Here is a 27933-nt window from a genome sequence, read left to right on the forward strand (position 1 = left end):
GTACCGTTTCAACTTTGAAATCGACTTAACTGTATTTTTCTCGAGGTTTGATTACATTCCCCATGAAATGTGATGTTGGGCCTCAAAGATATTTAAGCGAGTCGAATTAATGCTATAAGAGTACCACGAACGTGAAGCGATCAACGCTGTGCCCTGAAGCCGACGTAACTCTAGCTTGTCCTTTTCTATATTAATGTTGTTCTGATCAGCTTGCACTCGGAAGTTATTGATCTGCAATCCCCTTCAACTTGTACTACCTGAGGCAAATGTATACAAATGGCGAAATGGAAATTTGTATTGCGATAATTATAAATGTATCACGTACCATGATAAAATGTCTATGTTCTTTCAATAATTTGTTATGGACCTAAATATTGGTTGATCTACTGCGTCGCGTTCGCCATCTTGTTAAACGTTGGTGTACGTTAAACGTTGGTATAGTCATAATTCAGGTATATGTCACATGAAATGAAGGTGACAAACAGGTAACTTATTTGGGAGTATTTGTAAACAGGTCAGAACCTGGCACAATCACACGTGATACACAGTTTGGTGTCATAAGTGTGTCCACTGGATGGGCCACGAAAAGTGGCACAATTTAGAAAATGCATGGGTATTAGTATCTGTTGAAAGTACCCGTACTTTAACATTTTATCATACCAATTTTGAAGGATATCCTGGAATAATGAAACATGATGCTGAGAGTGAATTTTAACTGTATTGGTAAGAATCAGATCATTTCTGCTATGAACTAGTTACGCGCGTGTGTGTGCGTGCACGTGCATGTTAGCATTCATGTGTGCGTCCTTACACGTGTGGAGATATGTGTATTTGTTGATCAAATGTCAGCATTCATGGATTAGATATCTGTTGTTTTATACAATAATACACTGACGGGCACGCAGTCACTCACACTCACTTGGTTCAGTGATTCGGACGCATATGCTACAGTGATATGCACGTACATGGTACATTTGGTGTTTGTATGTAATGTGTGTGTATATCACTACATGTATATTTTGTGTGCAAGCGTATATATGTTCGTGTATATGTGTGTACCTGCCAACGTTTTACAGAAATACCTCATAAAGCAACTTTGTGTGGTTATTGGTTCCTTAGACGCTGTAGAGAATCGCAGTAGCGTAAGCAACCATAAAGCATTTCAACACATTCAATTCAATGACTGTTTATTTACGTGACGTGCGAGTTGCGTACAAGCGTTTCCACTAACCCTATACGCAACAATGAATATTTAAATCAAATGACATGGTATTTTTTTAATAAAATATATCTCTGAAACTAAACGCATGCCGTAGGCGAAAAGAGGCAACAATATCTGATATTCTCCACACGGTATGTACTATTGATGTCATGTTCGAGACGAAAACGTTAATCTTTAATGACCGATATGATATAGCGTATATCCTTTAATCATCTTATTTCACGGCATATTTTAAAGTAGTTTCGGGAATAAATGTTTTTCGATAGCCTCTTCAAACATACATCTTCTGACTAGTTGCCACATGTCGTAAATACTTTGAGCATATATACATAATTATACATATACAGGCACCACAGGTCATAACATATGGTATTAGCATATATAAGCTTGTATGGGCAACGACCAATTACTGTACACCATGTGATAGGAAGAACATGTGGACAATAGTCAACTACTGTGAAAGGAAGATCACATGAGCAATGTCCAACTACTATACACCTTGTAAAATGAAGATCATATGGACAATGGCAAACTACTGTACACCTTGTAAACTGAAGATTATATGGATAATGACCATACAAAAGGTGGTCGAATGAAACTGGTCTTCGCACTTCTACGCCACTTCACGCACATAAGACGTAGCGTAACAGAACAAACATCTTAACGTCACTTTCATACATGTTCAAATATGTGTGTGGAAGGAGGCACCTGGAATGGTGTGTGTTCAGTCTGGACCTTGATCTCTGTGTGGAAGTACCATAATGTATCCCTCAGCGTGTGTGAAGTGGAAGTGGCTTACGCAGTTTGTATCCTCCTCAAAAAGTAGGGAGACGTGAACATTTCATTTAGGTAGGAACTATAAGCGTCAACAAACGTTTCAGACGTAGACATGAACGCACTACCATTTCGCTTTATCGCCACCCCTAAATAACAACGCAGTAACTCCATACACGGGGTGTCATTCTTGATTTTGACAGCTTTCAAGAAGATCGATAAATTATTGTAGACTATTTATTTTGATAATCATCTTGCGCCACACAGCTGTTAGTGTTGGCTGAAAACATGCAAACTTCACTTCACGCACCAATCATTTTTCAAGAGCAATCATGGTCATAAGGAAGTACAACAAAATAATTATCGTATCAACATTGATTGACTCTGTTAGATGTCCTAATTCTTTCAATCGTAGAGTATATGTGCAAACGGTACGAAATGATTAGAGTTTATAAATGTTATTAATGGCTTAGAGTGGAATGTAAAATAGCAATTGTCATTTTACAATTAACAATTAAAGCTATACACATTTTCTGCTTACAGGGATCGATCGGCTCTCTGAGAGGAGTCGATGGAACAGGTATCTTAGACCCCACGTTACAGTGACATTATAACCATGTAAGGTCGCCTAACTGTCTCATGTGTCGACTCATTGCTTTCACGTTTGTTCATACAACTGGGACCATAGTTCTCATAATTTGGGATCAGTTTGGATAAGTTCGCGCGATTCGTTAATTGTGCAAAATCATTGAGTGACACCTGATCAAAAAGGCTTTCATTGAGTCCATAATGGAGGGACCACTGTGGGGGACAACTTCCCCACAGGTCACGACCTTCTTGGACATAATTCCCGGATAATTCTGGGCTACATGCCATGGTAGGAGAACACATACACTCTGCGCACCAACATGCCTATATAAACATGGGCATCATATCCGTTCTTAGAAATTACACCAACTACTTCAAAGTCGTTGGTGCTGGTTCACAAAAAGATAACTTGATTTGCAACGTACTTGTGAATAGTTCGTACAGCATTGTACTTGACTGAAAAGATATATTTGAGTTAACTGACTTAATTTCGTATGGACGTACATACTTTTCATAAATAGATACAACAATGGAAGTTGTTGAAGGTTAACATCGGTGAGCAGAAGAAAGATATCTGGTCAGTATGAACCGAACAGAGAGCAATGCTTGAAACGGAGCATGTCCTACACGTGGTTGATTGTCATAACTCTTTGGATAGTCCCTGCTGTTTGTACTGTTTTGTTTTCGATCCTTTTTTGAGATCTCTCTCTACTGTTTGTTTTCTAATTTGGTATTGGATGACACCACAATACGAAGTTACTCTCCAGAACATGTACTTATTTGTAACATGGCATCGATGTATTGACTAGGTTTCGTTTCGTTGTACCCCATGGATCGCCGTTAAGTGTTGTCACAGTTGTGGTGACATTCATGGTCAGTCAGCAGAAACCACAAGAAGTTACACTGTAACATGAGCCATGCTAGTAGAGCACCCATGTGCTACCTCTAGAATCTCCATACTTCCACTGAGGTGTCACAGAAGCAGAAATACATATACAACGCAATAATTACTAATTTCATCGTTATCCTGTCACCAATTGATGGAAAGAGATGAACAAAAAAATACCCTCGATGCCAGGAAGATTCAAAATGGGATCTCATCGACACTGGCACATAGACATTGACACAGCCTCCCATGGATGCACTTCATAATGTCCTGCTATGCAACTCTGGTGAAATTGAGATTTATATAATTATTGTCTCCTTGTATATTGAATTTTTGTGGATTAAAGTTGTGTGGGTGTGGGCTTTTCCTGAAGGCTGTTAGTCCAAGTTGCGTTAACTTTGTATACAACTCGTATAAATCCACATATGAACTTTTGGACGGCCAGTCAGGAAAAAGATGCCATTCTAAGTAGAACTGTCTAATTGTCTTGAAAAGCCCATCTTCCATTATATTTTTTACGACGGCCCACTCGTGCCCTTCTACGTCGATTTTCAAAACATCTAGCACTCTCTGAAACAATAAACGAAACATTTTAAACACAAACATTCGAGAATATGCGGAGTTATGTATAATACATTTGTAGTACATATCAGCGGCTGCCAAATATTCAACTGATCATAAAACATATGACCTGCTTTATGGACCATATTTGAAGTGCAATCAACACGAGCACGTGGAGCGTTCAAGAATAGTTTCGCTCTGTAATTAGAGTTATCTCCCTTGTATACACGCCAATTCCAAATGTTCACAGATGGGACAGTTCTGGGAACTGGCAAAAACACGGGAGACGAAAGGTCGCTTTAAGGTGACCTGAATCTTTTCTTATCTGCTTGTCTTGAAGTGTGTTCATACTTACCTGACAAAAATTCATGCCAGCTTCAAAGTGTATTATTGTTTCAAGCAAGGACAAGTGGCTCTGATATTTAATTTAGATATATATTTATTTGTTCGTTCGTTCATTCGTTCATTTTTTATCTATTACTTATTGTCGTTTCTTGAACTCTTACCTAGTTTATACCTTTTATCCGTGGGAACCGATTTCTTGGTCAACCTCTGCGTCCCAATTTACAAATAACATATCACTACAAATACCTAGCGATAAACGGGCATGCGCTACATTATTGGTGTTCACATAAGGACGATTATAACGCCACGGACACTGCAGCTCCCCCGTGATAAAACACCCAAATATAATAAGTTGAATCTGACTGGCCAGTCACAGGCTACAACGGTATTGGTGTGGTGTCCATTAGTACTGAACTAACTACATTCACGCGTATCGTGGCATCCTTACAGTGTGGCATGATTAAACTGGCAAGATATAAACACGTCATTCATCACTATTCCAGGAATCAAGTGTAACAACGTCTTTGGTTTGCAACCACCGCATGGTTTCAGTAATAGTCAGTCTCCTAAGTGAAATCATGCAGAACAGCCTTGTGGAAATTTACATGTTAGTTATGCAGCTATGCCATAACCAGAACATGACTATAAGTTTATGTTTCAATGTCCTTTTATGATAATTTAAGACGTGAAATATAACCTAAATATTTTTTAGAAAAGTCAATATTATTCATTTCACAAAATGCAGCTGTTTTAGTTTTAGGTGTTATTAATTGATGATGTTTGTTCAAATAAACCATTTGATACAAAAAGAAATTACCGTATAGGTAAACAAGACAATGAAAGCTGAAGGCAATATTGTTGTGCGGTAGTGATATTTGTTTTGGACCATTATTCCAAATATTCCACATTACGCATGTGATATTCGGTGAAGGACAGCGATGTGCTATATAGGCCTCTGCTGTTTTATGTCTAACAGATATCTCCGGTGATGCTGATAACCTAGTAGGAAGAACAGGAAAGTGCTGCGAGGCGCTTCTTCAAGAATCATTTGTATTTCTGTAGAGTATTTCTACTATCGTTTTCTTAGGTATACCATTCCAACAAAGAGGGGGATATTCCATGCTGCGCGCCACTAGCCAATGCCACAAAAATATTATATAATATATACAAAGTAATATGATATGTATAGATACTGTTTTTGAATGGTAATTGTACTTCTAGCTAACTCCTATCTCCCATTACATCACGCTGGCACTGCATGTGACGTTCGTTATACTCCGGATACTATCTCCCTTGCCCTTTCGTCCACGCTGTTGCCGAGAGTTGAATATTACCATCATTGTCTCTAATACCGTAATCACTCCTCGGGTATCATACTAATTCTGACTTTGTATTGTCACACAAGTATAAACAACCGTACTGATTAATTATATTGCATTGATTAGTATTGATTTGTGAACATAGTTCATTTTAGAAAAGGTATTTTAGTTTTAGCTTTGTTCCGTTTAATTTTAGAAGGCGGTGAATGATAGGAAACGTATGGTACTTCGGTCCTCTGGCCGTGTTATTGCTCGACAACTATGAAAGAATCTATACCGAAACGTCACATTGCAGTATAACAGAAAACTTGCTGTCCATAAAGTATCCTACCTTTCTGGTGAGTGAGACTGTGAGTGAACACAGTAAGTTTCAAACCGTATAAATACATGCAGCATAAACTTGTGAATTCCGATAGTATAGTTGTGTTACGAAGGTCGGTATGTAACTGCATAACCTCAGGTGACTGTGTGCATGTAGGTGTTATATTACTACTTCAACAGGCGGTATATGACCAGTGTAAATGCAGGAAATATATGCCTGTAATTATTGGGATCGTGTTTGAATGCACGTGCTATCTGGTTGCTGTGCCCACTCTGTACATACAATCTGCATATTTACTTCAGCACTGTGTCAGCACTGCGTGGCAGAAACCAGAAATTGCAACAGACTGAGTTATTATTTTGCAATAAGCAAGTAATGATACACATTATAAGCTGTATAGAGGGGGTTAAGGGGGTTAATTGGTCTCATTAAACCCCTTGTGATTCGTGTAATATACGCCCTTCATAAATTATTGGTAGTTATATATTGGCCATAACACAAACATACAGTTGTATGACCTATCAATTACTCTCTCTGCATGTACGTCACAGCTGTCTACGGCATTTACACAGCTACCGAAACGGAAATGAATGTTATAAAGGAATGTTATGAAGGAATGTTATAAAGAAATGTTATAAAGGAATGTTATAAAGGAATGTTACGTGAGTGAGTAGGATAGACGTTTTGTTCAATGGAGGAATCCACTTGCCTTTAAATATCCACATATTTATCCATGACTTCACTGTATCTTAAAGTGGGACTTTAAAAGCTGAAATAGCAGTGGAGGTAACCTGCGTTATTCATCATTGTTGGGGTGGTGAGGAAGCCTAGGCCCTGGTTCGAGTCTCCACATGGGTACAATGTGTGAAGCCCATTCCTGGTGTCCCCTGCTCTGCTAATGCTGGAATATTGCTAAAAAGGCGTAAAACCAAACTCACTAGTCTTCTGTGTATTCACTGCTATAAAGAAGATGCTACTAGATCAATACGTACATGTTCGTGTCCAAGCTCTTTCATGATTGTTTTCAGAGTTCTTATTTTCCACAGCTGTCTGTTTTTGACGTACATGTCCTTCCTTGCCTCGAATGTGTCGCTGTCCACTCCGCTCAACCCCATGGCGTGAAACGTTACTCTATCGCTGCGCTTGTGGTCCTCCTTGTGCATGCTGTAACGGCACATGCAGAATGGTAACCGGCATGTGAACAAAAATGAGCGTTCTATGGGTATGCAACTTCTTTAATATAATACGTTCCGGTGCAAAACTGCATACCCATTGAACTTTCATTGTTGTTGATCACACCAGCTTCTAATGCCAATCTATGAAGTTGGTCACCATAGATTATAAACTTCTGAACAAATATTTATACATAAAAAACCCTCTCTCCACGAATGGCTCTCATCATGGCGGCAAACATTTATGATGGGGGGCTAAATTAGCCCAGTTGTTAAAGCGTACTCTAGTAACGCCTAAAACCATGGTTTGGTTCCCTCATTTTTAAATTATGCGAATTCCTGTTAAAATGCACGCATCAACAAGGTCCATTATCTTACCTCACACATGAATGTCGCTTTCTGACTAAGCGCTATTCTATTATTTTCAATGTACCCCGCTTACATGCGATGTGTTATTTTCAATGTAAACCGCAGGGAATTCCGAACTCGTCTGGTGCTTCGTGGTAATACTTTTTCATCTCGAATAAAATTGAATCACGCATCAAGCACGGAAATTTCCGATGTTTTGCGATTGAAAATCGATGGAAGGGAGATAACTCTAAATCTGTTTACCTTGTGTCGTCTGCAAAATGGCGATTCGCATCATATTCAACGGAAGTGCTTCAAGCAGTTCAAAATTAACATTGAGGTGTTCGGTAAGACAAATACGCTGTTCACTGGTCCTTCGGGGTTCATGGCCTCATGTACCCTCGAGGTTTTTTTATGTTCCCCGAGCCCGTCAGAGCGTCATCACCGGTTAATTACTACAGAGAGATTGAAATATAGTTATGCAGCCTTATCATTGTCAATTTGAAACATATCAGCATTCTTATACAATGCGACTATATCGACCATATAACTCGTAAAAGGCGTGCTCCGATGGTACGTCCGTCTGTGCGCGGCAATTCACTGCGCAGAGTAACGCGTTAGGTGTTTACTGATATCGCAGGTTCGAATCCAAGTATTTCCTCGATGCTCATCATATCGGACACGGACAGCACTCCATAAAACATTGTTCACCTTTAACTCAATACACTCATTCACTTGTATGCCTAAATGCATGAGTTGCAAGACCATTTGGTCAGTATATCGATAGGTCAATATACAGAACAGTGAGCTGTACGCTTGAAATTGAGCAAAATAGACTCATGGATGCGTGAGTATTATCAAGATCAGACCGTATTGTGAAACAGAACCCCTTTGCCATCTTCTCCCATATTCCCGACTCTGACCCCTATACACAAATAGCAATGCTCCATCCGTCCCGATAATTCTTTACTCAATGTTCATGGTCCAATGGTCGTAATTGTTGCCTATAATTGTGGTTTGAACTATTTACATAGACAATTTGTGCCAGTGACAGGCTTCGTCAGCGTTGATTTATATTATGTTTCTGATACAATATTAGGGAGTTTTGAAAGACTTGAATCCCAATAAAACACATGTCGGAACCTTCTTAGGAGATGTTTCAAAACAGGTTGGGCATGTGAAAGGTATATTTGACATTTTATTGACCTCCTTACAGATAGGGAAGTTTGTTGACACCGAGGTGTCATCTGGTTTGATACGCCCAAACTGCGTGCCTTATACCAGTTCACATCCAATGTTTATCTTATTTTCGAATTCGCGTTGCTACAAGTGACAGATATGTGGAATAGCTGAATAGTTATAAGCTGATAAATGGACATGAAGTTCAGAGATATGATCCTTAACTCTTCACAACAAAACTATTTTTATGCCCGATCAAAAGGGTTTCATATTGGCGCACAAGAATTTTGAAATAGGTGAATATTTAAATCATGGACGTGCTTTCAAATTAACAGATAATGCAGATTTAATACAATCCAATTTGATACCTCTAAAATGAAAACCGGGAACATGACAAACCAATCAGAACGGTGTACTGTCGATATTGGGACATTATCCAAAGTTCACTGAAACTGTATTGAATGTCTAAACAGGGACTGGTTTGCTGGTGATAAGACGTGAGACTGTGACATGTGACACGAATGATAACATCAACAATAGCTGCGGACAAGTTTGTTTGTGTTCTTCAATTACAGAAACACTAACAAAAACTCCGAGACATTAGGAGTGAGTGAGTGAGTGAGTGGTTTTACGTATCACTCCGCAATATTCCAGCTATATGGCGGCTGTCTGTACATAGTCGAGTGTGGACCAGGTTATCCAGTGATCAACAACATGAGCATCGATCTGCGCAATTGGAAACCGATTGTGTCAACAAAGTCAGCGAGCCTGACCACCTAATCCCGTTAGTCGCCTCTTACGACAGGAATAGTCGCCTATTATAGCAAGCGTGGTTTGCTGAACGCCTGTTCTACCCGGGACCTTCACTTGTCCCGAGACGTTACAAAGGTATAAGACTAATAATATATGACAATATATTAAAGATCACATATGTTCTAGGGGGTGAAAATACATAAATCACGCAGTGGTATCGTTCTGAATGAAACCCCGTCATTAAAACTACTCATTTCGATCTTTAATTACCTTAAATCGACCTTTTTAACAACAGTACACAATTCCCAGCCGCGAAATGTCGACCAATCAGAGCGGCGTTTGTCCGTGGCGTAATATGAGGTACAGCTGTGAGGGCCTATGCAGAATTCGTCTACACTTCAGGGGTAAACTATTTCGTTTACGGGGTCGTACAAACCTAAATTCGCGACAGCTGTTGTGAAAAATGAAAGCTATATGTTTTCACAATCTACTATCATTTAGATTTGTCTCTTGCTTTGCCTAGTTTCCGAGTTACAACCCTTGTTTTCATAGACGATTCTGTGAAAATAACTAGTCACTAGGTTGTAATCCGTTTTAGGTGGTATTATACTACACGTTATTTGTCATCATTCACTCGATGCTTAGTTAATGAATTTATAACAGGTATATAATTAGTGGTAACGCCACTTCGATTACCCGACCAAGGTCCCCATTCGGTATTTCTTGTGTCTGGATCGAGCAAAGGATTAACCGATAACACGCTGTTTGATTAATTACTTTATGCGGATTTAATGCGGATTTGTCAAAAAGTATTGTGTATGTGTGTACATTTACTAATCTATACTGAATACACTCTGTCGTGTCTGCGTCTGTGTAAAAATCAAAACCCTTCTTTCAAACGATTAACCGTCAATTGATTGCTCATTATTGGCTACCTAAATTACTTTTGAAAAAGAATGACGGACATTATGCAATTATTTGCCAGGTGTGCTATCTTGGCCGACCAATGAGACGATACACCAGTGTGAAAAACCTGAAATGATACGTCACTTTTTCGTACATTAGACATTTCGTACAAATCTGCAGATGAATGGTATATCACTCATTTTTGTGGATATTGACGGATACAGTCCTCGAACAAGGTAACAGCCTGACATTGTTCCTGTAACTTTAATTTGTTTCGATTTTAATATTTGCATTTTGTTTTTGTTAGGTTGCCGTGGCATGCAATAGATTCGCGTAGTGTATTGATACAGACAACATATTCTAGGGTATGCGTGCGAATTAAGATCCACATTGGCAAACTATAAAATGTCTAGATATTACATTCTTGTTATAAATTCGCTATAAGTATCAGCAGATCGTTTCTTTTCAATAAGTTTCAAAATGCATACAGGTATGATTGTAAAGTTATTAGGATTGTAAGACCAAATATACAGACGCACATTGACTAGTGTCTACATACTGGTGAGTGAACTGAATTTAGCAAGTGACCAAATTTGTCGCGCGGTATTGTCACTTCAACCCCCACCTCGCTTCCGTGGAAGAAGTCGTTATATACATGTTGTATCATGCAAACTCCCTTTGGCCATGATTCAGATACACGTTGAACAACTAGTAGAAAGTATTTTTGATTTTCTAACTTGATGAAAACAAACAATAATCTCAATAATTCTAACGAACTTTGGCCCGTGACTTCACGATTTTCAAAAATGGCGGCGCCCTGTCTGAGAATAAATGCTATTTAACTTTGTTTTCACTTACTACATCAAACTTACGTTCTTCTGATAGTAACATATGTATTTGATTGATGGACAATAGGATTTTGCATGACACTGCTTGTAACAACAATTTCGCTCTTGGAAGCGAGGCCGTGGTCAATATGATATTACTTACAATAAAAACTGTCACTTCGACTCCCACCTCGTTTCCGTACATGAAATCGTTATGTTCATGCAAAGTCCTGTTGGTCAGCAATGCGTAGTAAGTATAGTCTTGATTCTTTTACTCGGTGAAACAAAATCTCAATAGCATTTTCTATGCTGGAAGTGAGGTAGGGGGCGAACTATCCGATTTAGTATATATATATATATATGTATATATATATATATATATATATGAAAAAACACATTTTCAACTCACTGAAAATCGTTCCTTCTATGGCGTCAGGGCTCTGGCGACAGAACTAAGTAACTTGTCTGTGGTTTCGCTGGCGGGCGAGAGTGAAGCAGACGGATTTTGGGCAACTTTTAATCGCTCGCTATGAATTAACCACATGTTTGGTGTTTCGCTTACGGTAATGGTCAATAGAGTTTTTTAACAAACGTTTTTGGTATATGTATACATTAAATCTAATTCTTGCAATTGGGATGAATGTAATGAATTTACCTGGGATCAAAGGAGTGCACTTCACATCCAATCGTTCCCATTGCATCATCAAAACTGAAATCGTTTGCAATTCTGAAATGGAAATATATAAATATTTATAGCAAAGCAAAATTTGTCAACGTTGCCCTCACCAACATCGATATTATTACGTAAATGTCGATGAGACATCTCACTGTGAACAGTCGGCCTCACCATTGAGGACAGTTGATCATGTACAAAGCACCGCAGTAAACATTTCTGTAATCGGACCAACAGCTATCGTTATAGTTACAGTTACAGTGACCGCACTTCATTACTGCCCACAAACACATATGGTAGAAGTTCTAACCTGATCTTTCAAAAATCAACCTTCTCATGATCTGATAGGGATAGCCTAGTGGTTAATGCGTTCGCTCTTCACGCCGAAGACCCGGGTAGAATATGTGGAGACTATTTCTAGTGTCCCCTGCACTGACATTAGTGCAATATTGCTAAAATCCAGATAAAACTATACCCACGTGCACTCTCTCGATAGTAATACGTTTATTGTAGTAGGATCAATTTTGTAAGAGTTGTATTCTTTAAAAAGTTAGCTGGAGAAGGAGCTGGCCAGCTCGGCCTAATTGCCATTCCAAATACGTATGATTCAACGTACTTGAAAGCCCCCGTTCTCGTGAACTCCAATTGTGTTAAGTATTCACGTTGCAGTTATGATTGCTCTTACAACAAAGAGACCGTGGACCGGTTTACACTTGTTAGCAATCACGGTGACTGGACTGAAATAAGCGCAGTCTCTGGAACTGTTGCGTTCGCTAAAACTGAATGTATGTATAGATGATCAGAAGCAAGATGTCGTCCTACGACTGACGAAGGAGGCAGATGCACTGGTGTGTTTGAAAAATAAAAATGGTGTGGGCAATAATTTCAATGCACCAGTTATAACTGATGTACATAACACGTTACATGTAATTATAAATTTATATAGTATTTTTCACCGTCTTTGTGGCCAATGATTAATACCCCTCACAGTCGTGCAGAAGCCCGAGGTCTTTCACAATATGGCCATGGTCTTTCATTAACTGCTTGACGCAAGTGATAACGGCCAGAAACATCAAATAGCGTACCGTTATTTTATTTGAAACAAGATGCAATGTATATGTATGTGTTTGTTTGTTATGCACAACGCCACATCCAACAGTATTCCAACTCGGCGACGGAGGTCTGTAACTAATCGAGTCTGAACCAGACATGCAATAGACATTGACTGCCGAAGTCCCATTCCAGTCCGGATTTTCAAGACCTTGGAAATCAGTAGCCACATGTAACGAGGTAATCTTTAAACAGGCGAACGAGCGAATGAACGAACCAAGGAACGCTGTCTTCGAGCGTGTTTGGCTACCACACATGTATTAATTAAACCAAGCAGGAGACATGTGTTTGTGAGGTCAGTGCATGGAGGCTTTTCATACACTACTGCCACAATGCCCGTGGAGGAGGCAGTTACGCAATACGCCCCATAGAACACAAAGCACCCTTGCAACGCATCAGGTTTTCATCAGCAGGAAAACTAAGAATGCCTTTGTTATGAACGCCTCTGTCCATATGTCGAGGGCGACAAATGTAGAGTGGGTGTTTGTACCCAGCAGTAGGTTTGATAGCACTTGTGACATGGTTGCCAGTTATATGTTTTGGCTTTATTTTCACTGTATCCCGTTTTGTCTTAAATGCTGTCAAGTCCCATACGACCAGAAGGGTAATGGCGGGTGTTAGTATTCAATCCAGTAAACATTCCAGCATGAAAAATGTTGCCCTTTTCGAAACGACCCAAACCTCTGTGTTTTACTGCTGATTGCCCGGGACAGAGAAGGGAATGAGTGCGGTAGCACCCAAGTCAGGTTTTACTGTGAAGCAAGCAGTATTCCAGCAATATCAATATTCATGCACGGAAACGAACCCGGGCCATCGACGTCACCAGCAAACGCGTTACCCACTAGATGATTTTATAATGCTCCACCTTAAGTCATACCCTGTTTTCAGCACGGGTTGTGCACATGGCGATAGAGCAAGGTTAATGTTTATGCCATCAGCTGTTTTCAATATACTCACCCAAACGAATATACAAGGCATGGAGGTTTCACGGTGTAAGGTTCATCTTGACACACGTGCCAGTTCCCCACACCTGCCATTTTCTTACACTGGTACTCTACGGGTGACACGAAGCTCCTGTCGAAGAATTGCATACATACACATAATATCAGATTATTTTGATCAAGACACTTCATAATTCATTGTTTGTATTACGGAGTACGGACGGTAAGATTCAAGCTTGGTGACACACATAACCTTTCTGGTCACGTGCCATAGTGACATATATTTTACAGTTTCGAAGCGTCTGTAAAGCGTGGATATGGCATTAGCACGCTGAAGACTGAAGTGTGTATGTGCAACCCAAATGTTATCACGACGTAGACGGCTGCCGTATATTAACGACCATTATGGCGTCATGTGAATACATAACCATTACACGAGTATGTGACCAGGTTTTCACCTCTTCCCCTGCAGATGTCTGCTTACTTCTGATATCATTGTTGTAAATGTAGGATCTCATCATTCATGGCCACACGATGTTTCCAACTGCTGCCGGTTATCAATCGCAATATATTTATATACACTGGACACAAAACCCCTAAACAAACAAAAACGACAAAACCAAAAACGTCACATTTGAAAGTATATCAAAACCTGTATTTTTCCCAAGACTTTGAATATACCATGAAACATAAGAAGAAGGTGAAACTTGGTAAGAAATATGAATTATGACGGTGGTCACGGACGCCATCTCGACTCAAGACTTGATCAATGTACCGAGCAGCTGTGACACCACTGCCACTCCCTGTACCGATGTTTTGGAACACCACAGGCCTGTGAAAGACCACCTAGGGCCACCCTACGAGTCTCTCTTAACAACACAAACGTCGACAGAAAAAAGCCCAAATCAATAGCCTAATTTCTACATGCGACGAGAGCATGTTTTTATCAAATAATATCAAACAACAAGCAAGTTTGCGCATATGTCAATGCCGATGCAATGAAAACATACATTTACATACACAGTAGCGTCCTTTTATGTTCGTTCAGACAGATGGAAATAAGAAATCCAGTCATTTCGTATGAAAGTCAATATCATAATATTTATATGACTGTGGATATTGGGAGCTACAAACTAGGACAATATTTCAGCTGCTTGCTTATCGAACAGTCCATGTTTATGCAGATTTCACCTGTGCACAACTTACCAAACATGGGGACAGGTTGCCAAGTGGGTAAATACCCTGCTATCTCCCGATCACTCCTTCCGTCTCCCACACAATCCCCTCGTGTCGAACTCACGCGTGCCGTCTCCCACACAATCCCCTCGTGTCGAACTCACGCGTGCCGTCTACCACACAATCCCCCCGTCTCGATCTCACGCGTGCCGTCTCCCACACAATCCCCTCGTGTCGAACTCAAGCGTGCCGTCTACCACACAATCCTCTCGCCTCCCACTCACTCCTGCCGTCTACCACACAATCCCCTCGTCTCCCACTCATTAGTGCCGTCTGCCACACAATCCTCTCGTCTACCACTCACTCCTGACGTCTCCCACACAATCCTTTCGTTTCCCACTCACTCCTGACGTCTCCCACACAATCCTTTCGTTTCCCACTCACCCCTGCCGTCTACCACACAATCCTCTCGTCTCCCACTCACTAGTGCCGTCTACCACACAATCCCCTCGTCTCCTACTCACGCATGCCGTCTCCCACACAATACCCTCGTCTCCCACACAATCCTCTCGTCTCCCACTCAGGCATGCCGTCTCCCACACAATCCTTTCGTTTCCCACTCACTCCTGACGTCTCCCACACAATCCTCTCGTTTCCCACTCACCCCTGCCGTCTACCACACAATCCTCTCGTCTCCCACTCACTAGTGCCGTCTACCACACAATCCCCTCGTCTTCCACTCACGCATGCCGTCTCCCACACAATACCCTCGTCTCCCACACAATCCTCTCGTCTCCCACTCAGGCATGCCGTCTCCCACACAATCCCCTCGTCTCCCACACAATCCTCTCGTCTCCCACTCACGCATGCCGTCTACCACACAATCCTCTCGTCTCCCACTCACGCATGCAGTCTACAACTCCCTTTCACGTTCTGTCAGGCTCTGGTATTTGCCTGATTAGTACTGGGATGTACAACGGAAGACAACACATGCCTCCAGCAATGAAATGTCCATAACCTCTCGTGACAAGGAACGAACAATTCTTATAATAACAAAGAAAGGCATAGTAGTAACTCATGTAACTTGCGATGATGCCGGATGATGTGATTACCAGTAGAGGAGAGCCGCCGCTTGCCACCATTCTGTAACTGACGTTGCCGTTGACGTTGCCGTTGCCGTTGTATTACTGACAATGTCGTTTCTCACTTCCTTCAGCAGGCTCCGACATAGTCCTGGAACAGTGGAGAGGAGAACATACTGTTTGGTTGGATAAACACCATTGTCGGTAACAAGTTTAGGTTTGAGTTGGGAGATGGGTGAGAAAATGGCGGTGGGGGTAAGTTTGTAGGAAAAAAGGAAGCGACAAGGCCTGGTCATAATCGTGCACATTGTACGATTCAGAATACAACATACTATTGTGAAGTTGGTGACCCCATTGTGTTACCTTGCTATTAGGTGGCACCCATCACAAACACATGAAGGGCAAAGCAGTTATCATCTGAAATCAGCATAGGGATAAATGTAAACGATCTTCCCGACTCCAGGGGTTTACATTTGCTACTAAAACCGAGGAGGAGTGTTTTATCCAACTTATGAACCGTCATTGACGTAAAACACAAATACGTATTATTTTCAATTTGTGCAAATACTTTGTGTACATGTACATGATACAACATTGATGGAACAGCCGTGGGCGACTGGCAGCCAACACCTTGCTTGCACGCAAAATACACGTGCCCTGCACGCGCTAAAGGTGTCCTGTACATGCGCTGCCCACAGGACCCGTTTTGTAATGGACACGTTGCTCATACAGACAAACAATCTCATTCTCCGCAGCGATCCTTCGTAGCCTAGTCGGATAAAATCCCCAATCCAGAGAGCGACGGGTTGCAGGTTCGAAACTAGTCACTGCCACTGTATGATGCAAGCTTCCATGTGATATTTTACGAACAGAGAGAGAAAACTATATTATCACAAATAATGGTCATTTCGAAACATCATGTCAGGTCAAATAACCACCATTTCAACACGTTAAGTTTGAAAGGGACAAAATTTAACCTCATATAAGGTTTGGGAACGTGTACTTCAAAATCAGGTGTAGAAATCGGTGCAAACTCACGGCCGATGTTTACACGATTTTGGAAGGAACTTACGGAGATAGGTTCATAAGGTAGAGAGAATTTTATCAGACGTCACGCTGGCCAGTGACCCGTCCGAAGTCACTCCACCATTGCCATTAAACTTCTTAAATCGTTATTGAAGCCAACCCTGACTGACAACACTCAAGCCGGACTCCTACATCTTCTGAGAAGAGTTCTGTTGCCACATTGTTCCTCACTAGTTGGGAACTTTCAACGGAACAGGTGGATGTGCTAGAATATTGCAACATTGCGAATAGTGTTTTTGGTGACATTTGCATGCAGTGATCTCATACTGAAACAGACACACTGAAATACACTACACTGAGCAATCATGCAGATTCAACATACGTCATGTACTAAGCTGCTGCTGCTTAGTAATATATTATAGAACGCGTTGAACTTGATGTGTCGGTATCTAGCCCATCTGTGACCGTGTGTAAAATGTCTGCCTTTGTGTGCAGACATTTTCAGTGTTGTCACAATCCCTGTGCAACTAAAATAGCCCACGAATCCGTTGGTATATGACCAGATGGTGGCCACTAGAATACATGCAAACACCAAACTGCGGGTACAGCAACGTGCTTGGACAAAGGCTGTGTGTGTCACAGTCCACCCAGCTGTGAATGTCCATCTCGGCAGTATGGGAAAACAGGCATTACTCGGTGCGCCTTGTGGCTGCAAGAGTTGTGTGATCCTTTGGGAGTTGAGGCTGATGATATGATGTGCCGTTGAGATCGAAGAGAAAAATATCAGCGCATTGAGCATGTACTAGTTGCTTAGATAAGTGCTCTATTTGAACATCCTATGATAATAAGAGTAATATATAAATCTCAATACAAATGGGTCGTTTCATATTACCCGACGTCTTCAGGGTCAGTGAATGTACACAATATCACAGTATTTGATAAATCTGGATGCATGAGAGTTGAAAAAGTAATAAATAAAGTAAAGAATTAAACCCTTTTTCAAAGACCAGTGTATCTCGACGGTATGCAAGTTGGTTATCAGTTAGGATGAAGCTTACTGGGCACATGGTTGTGTCCGTAATCTGACATGCGTTCGTGGCTGTCAAACACAGGCCATAGGTTAACCCATGGTAATATGCCATAGATCTACATAGGCCTTTGCGAACTACATCGACAGGCTGTCTGGTTCACAACAGCAGCCGGAGAACTCAGTATGTAGATGTTTACAAGTACAGGGAAAGAGAGATGAGAACAGGCGTTTAGAGAGCCCCAGACTATACACAAACTCCGGCTCCCGTGGTGTCAGCCAATCACTGGTCTGGAACGACAGCCCCACCCTTCAGACACTTTGACCTCTGAAACTCCGTATACGCATTTGCGTTGAAATGTACACTTGGGCATTGTTTAATAGAGACGAAGATTTGTTTACGTACTGTTATAAGCTAAATACGGATCTTCTAAACATGAAAAGTATAAAACCCCATTATAGAGAATTGCCGTTATTTCGTGTTACAACGGATGCTATCGCTGTGTGTTATAGAATTAAGAGACATAGAACATAACAACCGGGAGTAACAGAATACAAAAGACTGCAAAAAATGTTGTATCAGGAGATATTACAATGGCGGAGCAGGCTCGAACACCTTAACAGGACACCGTCAACACTAGCAAAGTGTTTTTTAAAGTCGGCAGATCGTTCTCATCGCGACCGTTGCAGTTCCACGTTTGGTAAGGAACTTGCCCTGTCCTGTCCAGGCCGAGATGAAGAGAGGGATTAAGTAAAAACAAATACATGAGTAGGGGGAAATACTCCTCAGGGAATCTGTTTTCGTGGGAGATCCGCCCTTGTCCCTGTCGCCACTGATGCAGTGTTTCTGTAAACACAGGACTTGTAGTTTATATTCCAGAATAACAAACTCGTGCATGTTCTGGTCTATTGTCCGGAATGTTGCTAACATTGGACATGGTACCATGGTTAAGGTTAGCGATAAGTCACTGAAACACCATATGCCCCCGTTCTTGAGGGACCGGTGTTCTGCTTTGTGTCAAGGTCCGCCACATGTACGATTAATTGACAACGTAGTTGGCACGTGGACAGGTCTTCAAACAATACAGACAGTTATTAGCACACGTGCCCGAGCGTTCTGCCTACAAATGTCTTTATTCCTGGCATAGCACAGTTAACAGCGTCACTTTCTATAGGAAATCTTGTTCTACACAACCAAACGTAACGTTGATAATTTTATTGTCAGAAGTCAGTAAAAGATGGAAATCAGCGAAAATTTTCGAATTCTTAACCAAACTTAAAACCACAACGCAGCTGTTCACCTGCACGACATTGCACATTCACTCAGCAATTTGAAGCATGATCCTCGAGCAATTCAGCTGCATAAAGTTTGCATTTGGTTCCCCAAGTTAGTGGAGAAATCGATCTCCGATGTGACCATAACATATAGCGAGTGTTTAAAGTGAGGCTAAACGTTTGAGGAGCGGCATATGCAATTTTGATTGTAACTGTTACAAATAAACACATATAGAATTGAAAAGGAGACCCATGGAGACCAGGGTTCCTGTACACGAAGAAACATAGACTTGCATCATTTAGGGCTTCAGTCTTGCAGGGAGGGCTAGGCTGGAGGGAAAGTAATATGGTTCAGGGACTGTGACACAGATAAGTCACACCCCTTCACCATCCTGACAGGAGAGTCTAATAATATTGTTTCGCAGAATTTGGCACCAGCTGTGATAAGACCTCATGTGAAATACTCACACGCGTCTTTTCAAGCTTCTGTATGATCATACCGTAATTAACACTGATAACGGATCGGTCATTTGGTTAATGTTGGTATATTTTTACACATATTATTACTCTCTGTTTAGTTCCAGAAACAACATCATGCAAGAACGATTTCTCGTGGTGGGCAATTTCAATTGTTAAACAGTCTGAAGCAAAGTTTCTTTAATATCCTGCATTTTTTTATCCGCAGGTCACCGGATATCTGGTGATCATTTCCCGGTATTAAACAAACGTCAATGTTCTCGTTAGATGGATCTGAATATATATCATTTCGTAGATGTGAGGACAGTTGGATTCCTTTATATAGCCACATCAAATAATTTTGCTAAAACAAATCCAAAACCAACCACACGTATATCAGCATATTTTTGTTATGTTAAAGGAACAGAAGCATCAAGACATGTATCCTACAAGTAGTTGCGGTAACCGTCAGTCTTTGTTGCCTTCAGTGAACAATTTACAACACGTCAAAACTACAGGTAAGAAGCGTTCCGTGTGTCAACATCTGACAACGCGGTCACATCGAGAGGAGTGGCACACCCGAGTCTCACGGCAAGATCATCGCGTTATATATAACATGTTGTTACACTGAATACTGTCAGTACTGTATGTATATCATGTTGTTACATGGAATACTGTCAGTCCCGTATGTATATCATGTTGTTACATGGAATACTGTCAGTACTGTATGTATATCATGTTGTTACATGGAATACTGTCAGTCCCGTATGTATATCATGTTGTTACATGGAATACTGTCAGTACTGTATGTATATCATGTTGTTACATGGAATACTGTCAGTCCCGTATGTATATCATGTTGTTACATGGAATACTGTCAGTACTTTATGTATATCATGTTGTTACATGGAATACTGTCAGTTCCGTATGTATATCATGTTGTTACATTGAATACTGTCAGTCCTGTATGTATATCATGTGTTACATGGGATACTGTCAGTACTGTATGTATATCATGTTGTTACATTGAATACTGTCAGTCCTGTATGTATATCATGTGTTACATGGGATACTGTCAGTACTGTATGTATATCATGTTGTTACATTGAGTACTGTCAGTACTGGTAGTAATACGCTGTCGGGGTCGAGGTCAAAAGTCCCTCAGGATCAAAGCCCTTCATGTTACCTACTAATGGGAAAATGACAGCATACATTTTATTGCTTGGGTATATAATGACCATATAAATTATGGAATATCAATATTAATTAGCACGTAATTAGCAAATATTTTAGAGAATAAGAAACATATCATCAAACAAATGAAAACAAATTAAATTATAAAGAAATTATAAATGACATAGCATAAGAATTGTGGAGCTAAACCTGACATGATAAATGAATAAATGTTTGTTCCCATTGTCATATTTATGACCTTTTGTCCTGGAGGCTTTTGGCTGTTTCCCACATTCTCGACATTCCTCGGTGTGCACCGTAGCACCTGAGGCCACATGACGTTAATGTTTCTCAGTTCCGAACGATTCATGATAGAAGATCGCCTTGTGTTCCAAGAAAGAGCGGATTTGTTAAATATCCGACCCTATTCAATACAGTAGGAACATCAGAATGTACCATATAGTTTACATACTTGTGTTATTTATTGTAAGAAGTCAGCGTTTCGTAAACAACCGATAATTATTATACCACGCCGAAAAACGACTATGGTTGTATGAATATGTATTAATTTAATGGGTATCACTGTCAAATCTGAATAACTCCCTGTTCCCAAGATCTAGCTAATTTTGTTGAATGCAAACTCACTCTATTTCTTTGGCAGTATAACTACACTGACATGTAAAGAAAACTATACCTTTCAGCTAATGCGAGGCGGTGTAACCTAGTGGTTAAAGCCTTCTGTCGTCATATCAAAGGGACCCTTGAAGGTCCGGGGTAGAATAGGCCTTCAGCAACCCATGCTTTCCGTAAAAGGAGACTATGCTTGTCCTAAGAGGCGACTAACGGGAACGAATGGTCAGGCTCACTGATTTGGGTGACACATGTCATCGGTTCCCAGTTGTGCAGATTGATGTTCATGCTGTTGATCACTGGATTGTCTGGTCCTGACTCGATTATTTACAAACCGCCAACTTTAGCTGGAATATTGCTGAGTGCGGCGTAAAACTAAAATGACCCTTCACTCAGTCACTCATGCCAAAGGCCCGGGTTCGATTCCCCACATGGGTACATTGTGAGGAACTCATTTCTGGTGTTCCCCGCCTGGACACTGCTTCATTATTGCTACAGGCGGCGTAAAACACAACGCACGCACTCACTCTGCTGATGTTAATATCATATAGTTGATTTCCATGAACTGTCCCGGCTCAGGGTTTACAGAAACACCTACTGCTGATGTAACGAAGTGAGTGAGTGAGTGAGTGAGTGAGTGAGTGAGTGTTGCACTCAGCAATATTCAACAATATTGACGGTTTGTAAATAATCGAGTTTGGACCAGTGATCAAAATAACCATAGATGTACACAATTGTGTCAACAAAGTCAGCGAGCCTGATGACCCGATCCCGTTGGTCACCCTGAACTACAAGCGTGGGTTACTGAATATCAACTGTAAACCGGATCTTCACGGGTTACACCGTACAGGGGTCATGTCTTGCAGACTCAACTTTATCACAGTCACCTTTGAACCAATGTTTGTACACAGCACGGGTATACATTACTATTAACAGCCTTTTTGTAGGAGTTAGTGGTGATTAAATGGATGGAATTTAACAACAGTTCTGCAAAAATACACGACAAAATACTACTTTTAGCCCACAGAATCGTGAGAGGCATGTTGCTGACCGACCGTGGTAGCCTGATATCTAATTAAACAGTGCATTGTTTGAATAAATCTGGATAAATATTGTATTGCCATTCCTGCTGGACTGTACAGGGCAAACCCCCAAATTAACACTCTTTCCCCCACCCCTCCCTTCCCTCCCGTACACCACGTTCAACGTCGCAGTGACGTAGGTGAACGACAGCAAAATCACTCGTGACAGGGAAGTCACGTGAGCCTTGCCGCCAAGCCTGTACACAAGACGTGATCGGACTGTAGGGTGGTTACGCAAATACGTCAACACCTGACCCGACTCTCGTCTCCTGCAGTCCAAGTTCCTTTCCGGCTTTGCACGGTCCATGCAACCGGTAACATTATTCAGTATCTGTATTCTAGTCACAGCTTTATGCACAGTGTGTAATTGGTGGACCGGCTTAACTGTTTTACCTGTTGTTGAAGGATTCATTCACTTACACGTTCATGCGTCAGACTTCATACTTTGTGTATGATGCTTTCTGTTATGTCAGATGGAATCTGTTTTAGTGAATAGTATAAAAACCTTGTCCCTGTTTCACATAGCTACCGTAGTAAGTCGTACGTAAATCTATGTTACAGTCTCCTAGGAGATACAGTCGTAGCGTGCGACTTCGGTAAGTCTACATTACAGGGTCATAGGAGATACATTTGTAGCGTACGACTGCCGTAAATCTATGTTACAGTCTCCTTGGAGATACAGTCGACATATCTTCATATTTACTTCTGACAAAGATGACATATACTATAAAACAATAGTAGAGGATATACCAGTTTTGATGACCCAAGCTGCATGATTGATTATTCCAGTCACCACATGTTATCAGTTTCGATAAGCAAACAGGCTATTTTCGTCATTTGCACGTTAAAATCGCCAGAGTAAAATTCGAAATTTACAGTGAAACGTGTCAAGTGGTTTCTGGAGATATGAAGAAAAACAAAGTGGAAATTCAAAGCGTCAGTAACAGCTACGCGCATTCGTCATGTTGGAAGTTGGAACAGGACAGGGCATTGTGACTTGAGCTCTTGACGTGAAGTAACTATCAAAAGATATTCATGATATTCACAGGCAAGGGACGTAGATAACAGACGTCGACTTTATCAACCCAAGATTGTTTCATCACAAAGACAGCGCGGCTTTACTTTAATACGAATGTTATGGAATGAACCAGGCTGGCATCGGATTAGTCCATCCACGTGGAGTCCACGATCGTCTTGAGAAGAGATGAGGGGACAATATAGTTGGACCTTTCATGCTAAATGACGTAATCGACAGCTGGACGCTGTGACCAATCACCTTACATATTTTTATGGTCTGATGTTCAACGACTAATGAAAATCAACCCCTGCTACACTGTGCACCATTCTAGATAAGATATTCAACGTATATGGTTCTGACACTATTTTACTGAGTATCTTCTACCTATAATTTACACGGAATACCACAAATGTAATGCAGTAGACGCATCACACCCGAAACATCCTGCTAAGTATCGCCATCTAAACAGTGTTCCCGTCTTGTCATCTACGTCATTTATACGCGGCACGGACGTCCGGTTACTGACTCAAGTGTATTCCTTGTCGTTATGTCGCTGTGGTGTAAGGGAGATGCGGATGTTACATGTGGTGTTTAAAATGTAAAAATAGCTAAATGACGGCATGGCTCATACTACGGGTGATGACAGAGGTGATGTTGTTGACACAATACCGGCATCTCTTCATAACGTACGCTCAGTCACAATGAGATAGTTACAGGTACGCTTTACATGCCACATGTCAAACCAAGAAACAGTCCAGTGGCATATTTTATAATTTTCTCTGTAATGAAAATAACATGAGCCTAACTTCTACACCGTCACACATACTGGTAGATTGAAATAACTAGTGTTAAAGCGGCAGGACATCGCCGCCCTCTTTACATTTCTAACCGTCCCTATGACATACAGTGAAATCTGACTGACACAATATAAACTCTGTCCCTTGGCGTGGTATGCGGAGAATGTGTCAGCACGTGTCCCCATGCAGCTGTTATGTTGCAGAAGGAAACACACCTTAACGTACCGTCTGACTTTGTTGTGGCAGCACATCAAACACTTATTTTGGTTTGATGCATTAACACACAATCATTTCAACTACATGTTCTACATACGTATTTTTAGGAATAATCAGAAATGATAAACTGCGTGAAAAACAAACAAAACAAAACAATACGAGATAAAGCCAACTGCTACCCCGAGTAACACTCATTACTCAGTATATCCAAGGGGATACACACCCACAAAGTGTATAGAAGGTATCGCTGACTCCATTTCTACTGAAAAGGGACAAAATGCATCACTGGTATTGTTTCTATTGAAACGGGAAAAAAACAGTAGTACCAGTGATGACTTTTATCAGTGCGTTTTCCTTTCACAAGTAAAATATTAAACAGGGAATATAAATATGAACGCTTTCCAGGTTGTATATTCTATTTTTGCTGAGAGCAATTCTTACAAGTATGTAAAGTGTGAAAACATATTTATTATCATAGACCATACGGTCTGTGACATTGTGAACTGCATTGTGTGCGCAAAGTGCAATTCGATGAAGGTTTCTTACAACGCAAATATCTTATTTTTCATTTTAAACAAACCAAGAATTTAAATTTAGGTTGGGCGAGGTTCAGGTTGGAAATATATGATCCGAAGATTCTGGAGCATACCCTCTTGACAACTAGCATACAACAAAGGGGATAGCAAGGTTCTCAGTCCTTCCCATCCAATAGCACATTTCAGGAACAAGCAACAGGACATACACGATTGTAGTGGATGCGTCCGCAAATTGTATCGTATCCAGCCACAGTTGTAATCTGTTTTCAAGGGGTCGTCTACGAGACTCAAAGGTCAAATGGCGATTAACGAGTGACCATGATACAACATCACATCTGCCCTCTTCATCAAACGTAGTGGTGTGGTGTAGATTGTAAACAATGAACACCCCACATCAACATAGTAGGCATGGGGTTGGAGGGGGGCTGAGGGTATGTGTGAAGGGAAGTGTGTGTAACTGCGTGCGTGATGCGTGAATGACTCTGAGTGTGTCCCCTGGGGATGTGGGTTGTGATTTGTACCAGGTTTCGTTCGTAAGTTGTGACAAACATGTTATCTTGCAGGCTCCCAGGGACACTAGTGCCGATCTAAACATTCAGGGATCTCTTAGCGCTAAGATAGTCGTAAGTTAATGTTAATGTATGGCACTTACGAATATCCTAACGCTAAGAGAACTTCGGAAATCTAGGCAAAGGACTCGTCATTTCACAGCAGTGGTGGTAGACTGTAAAACATATTCTTATATTTAAACCCGTTTTTGTGAAAAGTATATTGTTTCCAGAGACGAGATATTAGCCTGGTATCGCACTGAAACCACATACATACAATAAAAAGCTAGAGAATATCAGTATGTTTTTATAAAGCCTACATATAAAATGTATACATAAATGCTATGCAAAGAGACTGTGTAACCAACTTTCACGTCCAAATTATACAAATGATTTTTCAAAGAATGATTATCACCTCACTAACTATCACCACAACAATTAAAACTTAATCTGTTGCCTCTAACTTCAGTCTACCGTGTTGTCGTGTAGGGAACCAGGTTTACAGTTTCTAAATGTGGCAGGCGAGTTCCAGGCAGTCAGCTTAGCAAGTGGTGGTTTTTGATTACAGTATATTCTGGGGACATTTAGAGACCTCCTTTTGGTTGGGCAGGTGACCCCAGTTTGATCGCTTATCGCATTGTTCGACATTCTGTGTAAGTGTATCATATTCAGTGTATGGACTTCACGGCGAACTTTGCCATTTACACCAATTACACCACCGGACTACCATCCACACGATAGCATATACTTTTTAGCTGACAAAATAACTGACGTTATCCAATGGTTACCGAACTGACATGTGCCAGTAACAAACTCGGAACATTGCAAACATAAGGTCCACACTCAAATATGAAGCCAGAATAGAGTCCATTTTTTGTGTTTCATATTTCGCTTTTATCATGCATGGGTGTATACTTCCGTTTCCTTTATAGTGGATGAAATGAAGTCAGTGCTCCACATTTCACCTAAGCAGCTAGGCAGGAAATATCAAACTCTGTTGTCCATGTGTTGGACGTTGTGTGTTTAAGTTGTACAGCCTGGTAGCTTGAGTGTATGGTTGAGGATTCTTCGTTGGTATACGGATCATGTCATCAAGATACCGTGGCGAATCTGTATAGTTTAACCGTTGTATATCAGAGAACCAGGAGAAATAGGAAGGCTTCTACTCACCAGAAATCTGTAAAGTTGAAGTAACGGGACCCAAGTTCACATCCATATATGAAAACATTAGGTATAAATTTCCCGGTATGGCAACAGTTAGCACAACGCACAGCACATACTTGCAGCGTACTGGCATGTCGACAGACAGCCTGGAACCAGCACACAGCGTATAACACGTACACAGATTATAACGCTCTCTGGCTGCTGTGTCACAACCTCACCGTGGCTGCTCGCCGAACAGGATGTATAGACCTCAACTTTCCCGGCCTACACTCACGCACTGTCAGAGGTCAGAGGTTAGCATCGTATCTCGCTAGAAGTCTACAGCTGATTATCCTACTTAATGATGTTCGCATTGTCATAAGCTGATGTTGTGAAGGACTAGTCAGTTATGTTCTAAATTTAGTTCGTTGGAAAGAAAGTTTAGCGTTGTTATCAATGTTACGGATGATGGAGAGAGAGATCGAGATCGAGAGAGAGAGATCGAGAGAGAGAGAGAGAGAGAGAGAGAGAGAGAGTTTATTTGCATATAAGTTCGTTCGATCTGCAGTATGGATATTACATGGGTCAAATTAAGTATAATAGTATGCTATTGTGTTATGACTGAAAGAATGAAACATGTATTTATGGAAGATCATTCTGAGGATACGAAAATACGTGTCGGTAATAAGGGCAAAAAACTGACAGCTGCTCGTACACTTCACGTGTAGGTCGAGGTGTCATGAGACACAACTGAAGTTACGTGCAGGGAAGCGATACCCTGAAACAAGGGAATAGTTTTTGTCGATAGGGTGTTTCAGGTGG

At 40.9% G+C, this 27933-nt stretch overlaps 1 protein-coding gene across 1 annotated transcript; it reads right to left on the bottom strand.

The window, feature by feature from the left end:
- Nucleotides 1-1170: 1170 nt before the first annotated feature.
- Nucleotides 1171-27400, bottom strand: LOC137298875 (probable methyltransferase-like protein 24). The gene is made up of 6 exons (XM_067831222.1): nt 27139-27400; nt 16215-16335; nt 13943-14059; nt 11858-11929; nt 7010-7181; nt 1171-4040 (listed from the first exon to the last, which is right to left on the bottom strand). Exons 1-6 carry the CDS (start codon nt 27263-27265, stop codon nt 3744-3746), a joined length of 906 nt encoding a protein of 301 aa, XP_067687323.1. The 5' UTR covers nt 27266-27400; the 3' UTR covers nt 1171-3743.
- Nucleotides 27401-27933: the final 533 nt, after the last annotated feature.

The sequence above is a fragment of the Haliotis asinina genome, chromosome 10 (assembly GCF_037392515.1).
Source record: "Haliotis asinina isolate JCU_RB_2024 chromosome 10, JCU_Hal_asi_v2, whole genome shotgun sequence".
Classification (NCBI taxonomy): domain Eukaryota; kingdom Metazoa; phylum Mollusca; class Gastropoda; order Lepetellida; family Haliotidae; genus Haliotis; species Haliotis asinina.

Excerpts from the sequence above, each read along its gene's own strand:
- LOC137298875 (XM_067831222.1), bottom strand. The coding sequence starts at position 27,265 with ATGCCAGTACGCTGCAAGTATGTGCTGTGCGTTGTGCTAACTGTTGCC. Across the intron at positions 14,060-16,214 it reads GCGGCGGCTCTCCTCTACTG|GAGCTTCGTGTCACCCGTAG; the intron begins GTAATCACATCA and ends ATTCTTCGACAG. Across the intron at positions 7,182-11,857 it reads GTGCACTCCTTTGATCCCAG|CATGCACAAGGAGGACCACA; the intron begins GTAAATTCATTA and ends GTGCCGTTACAG.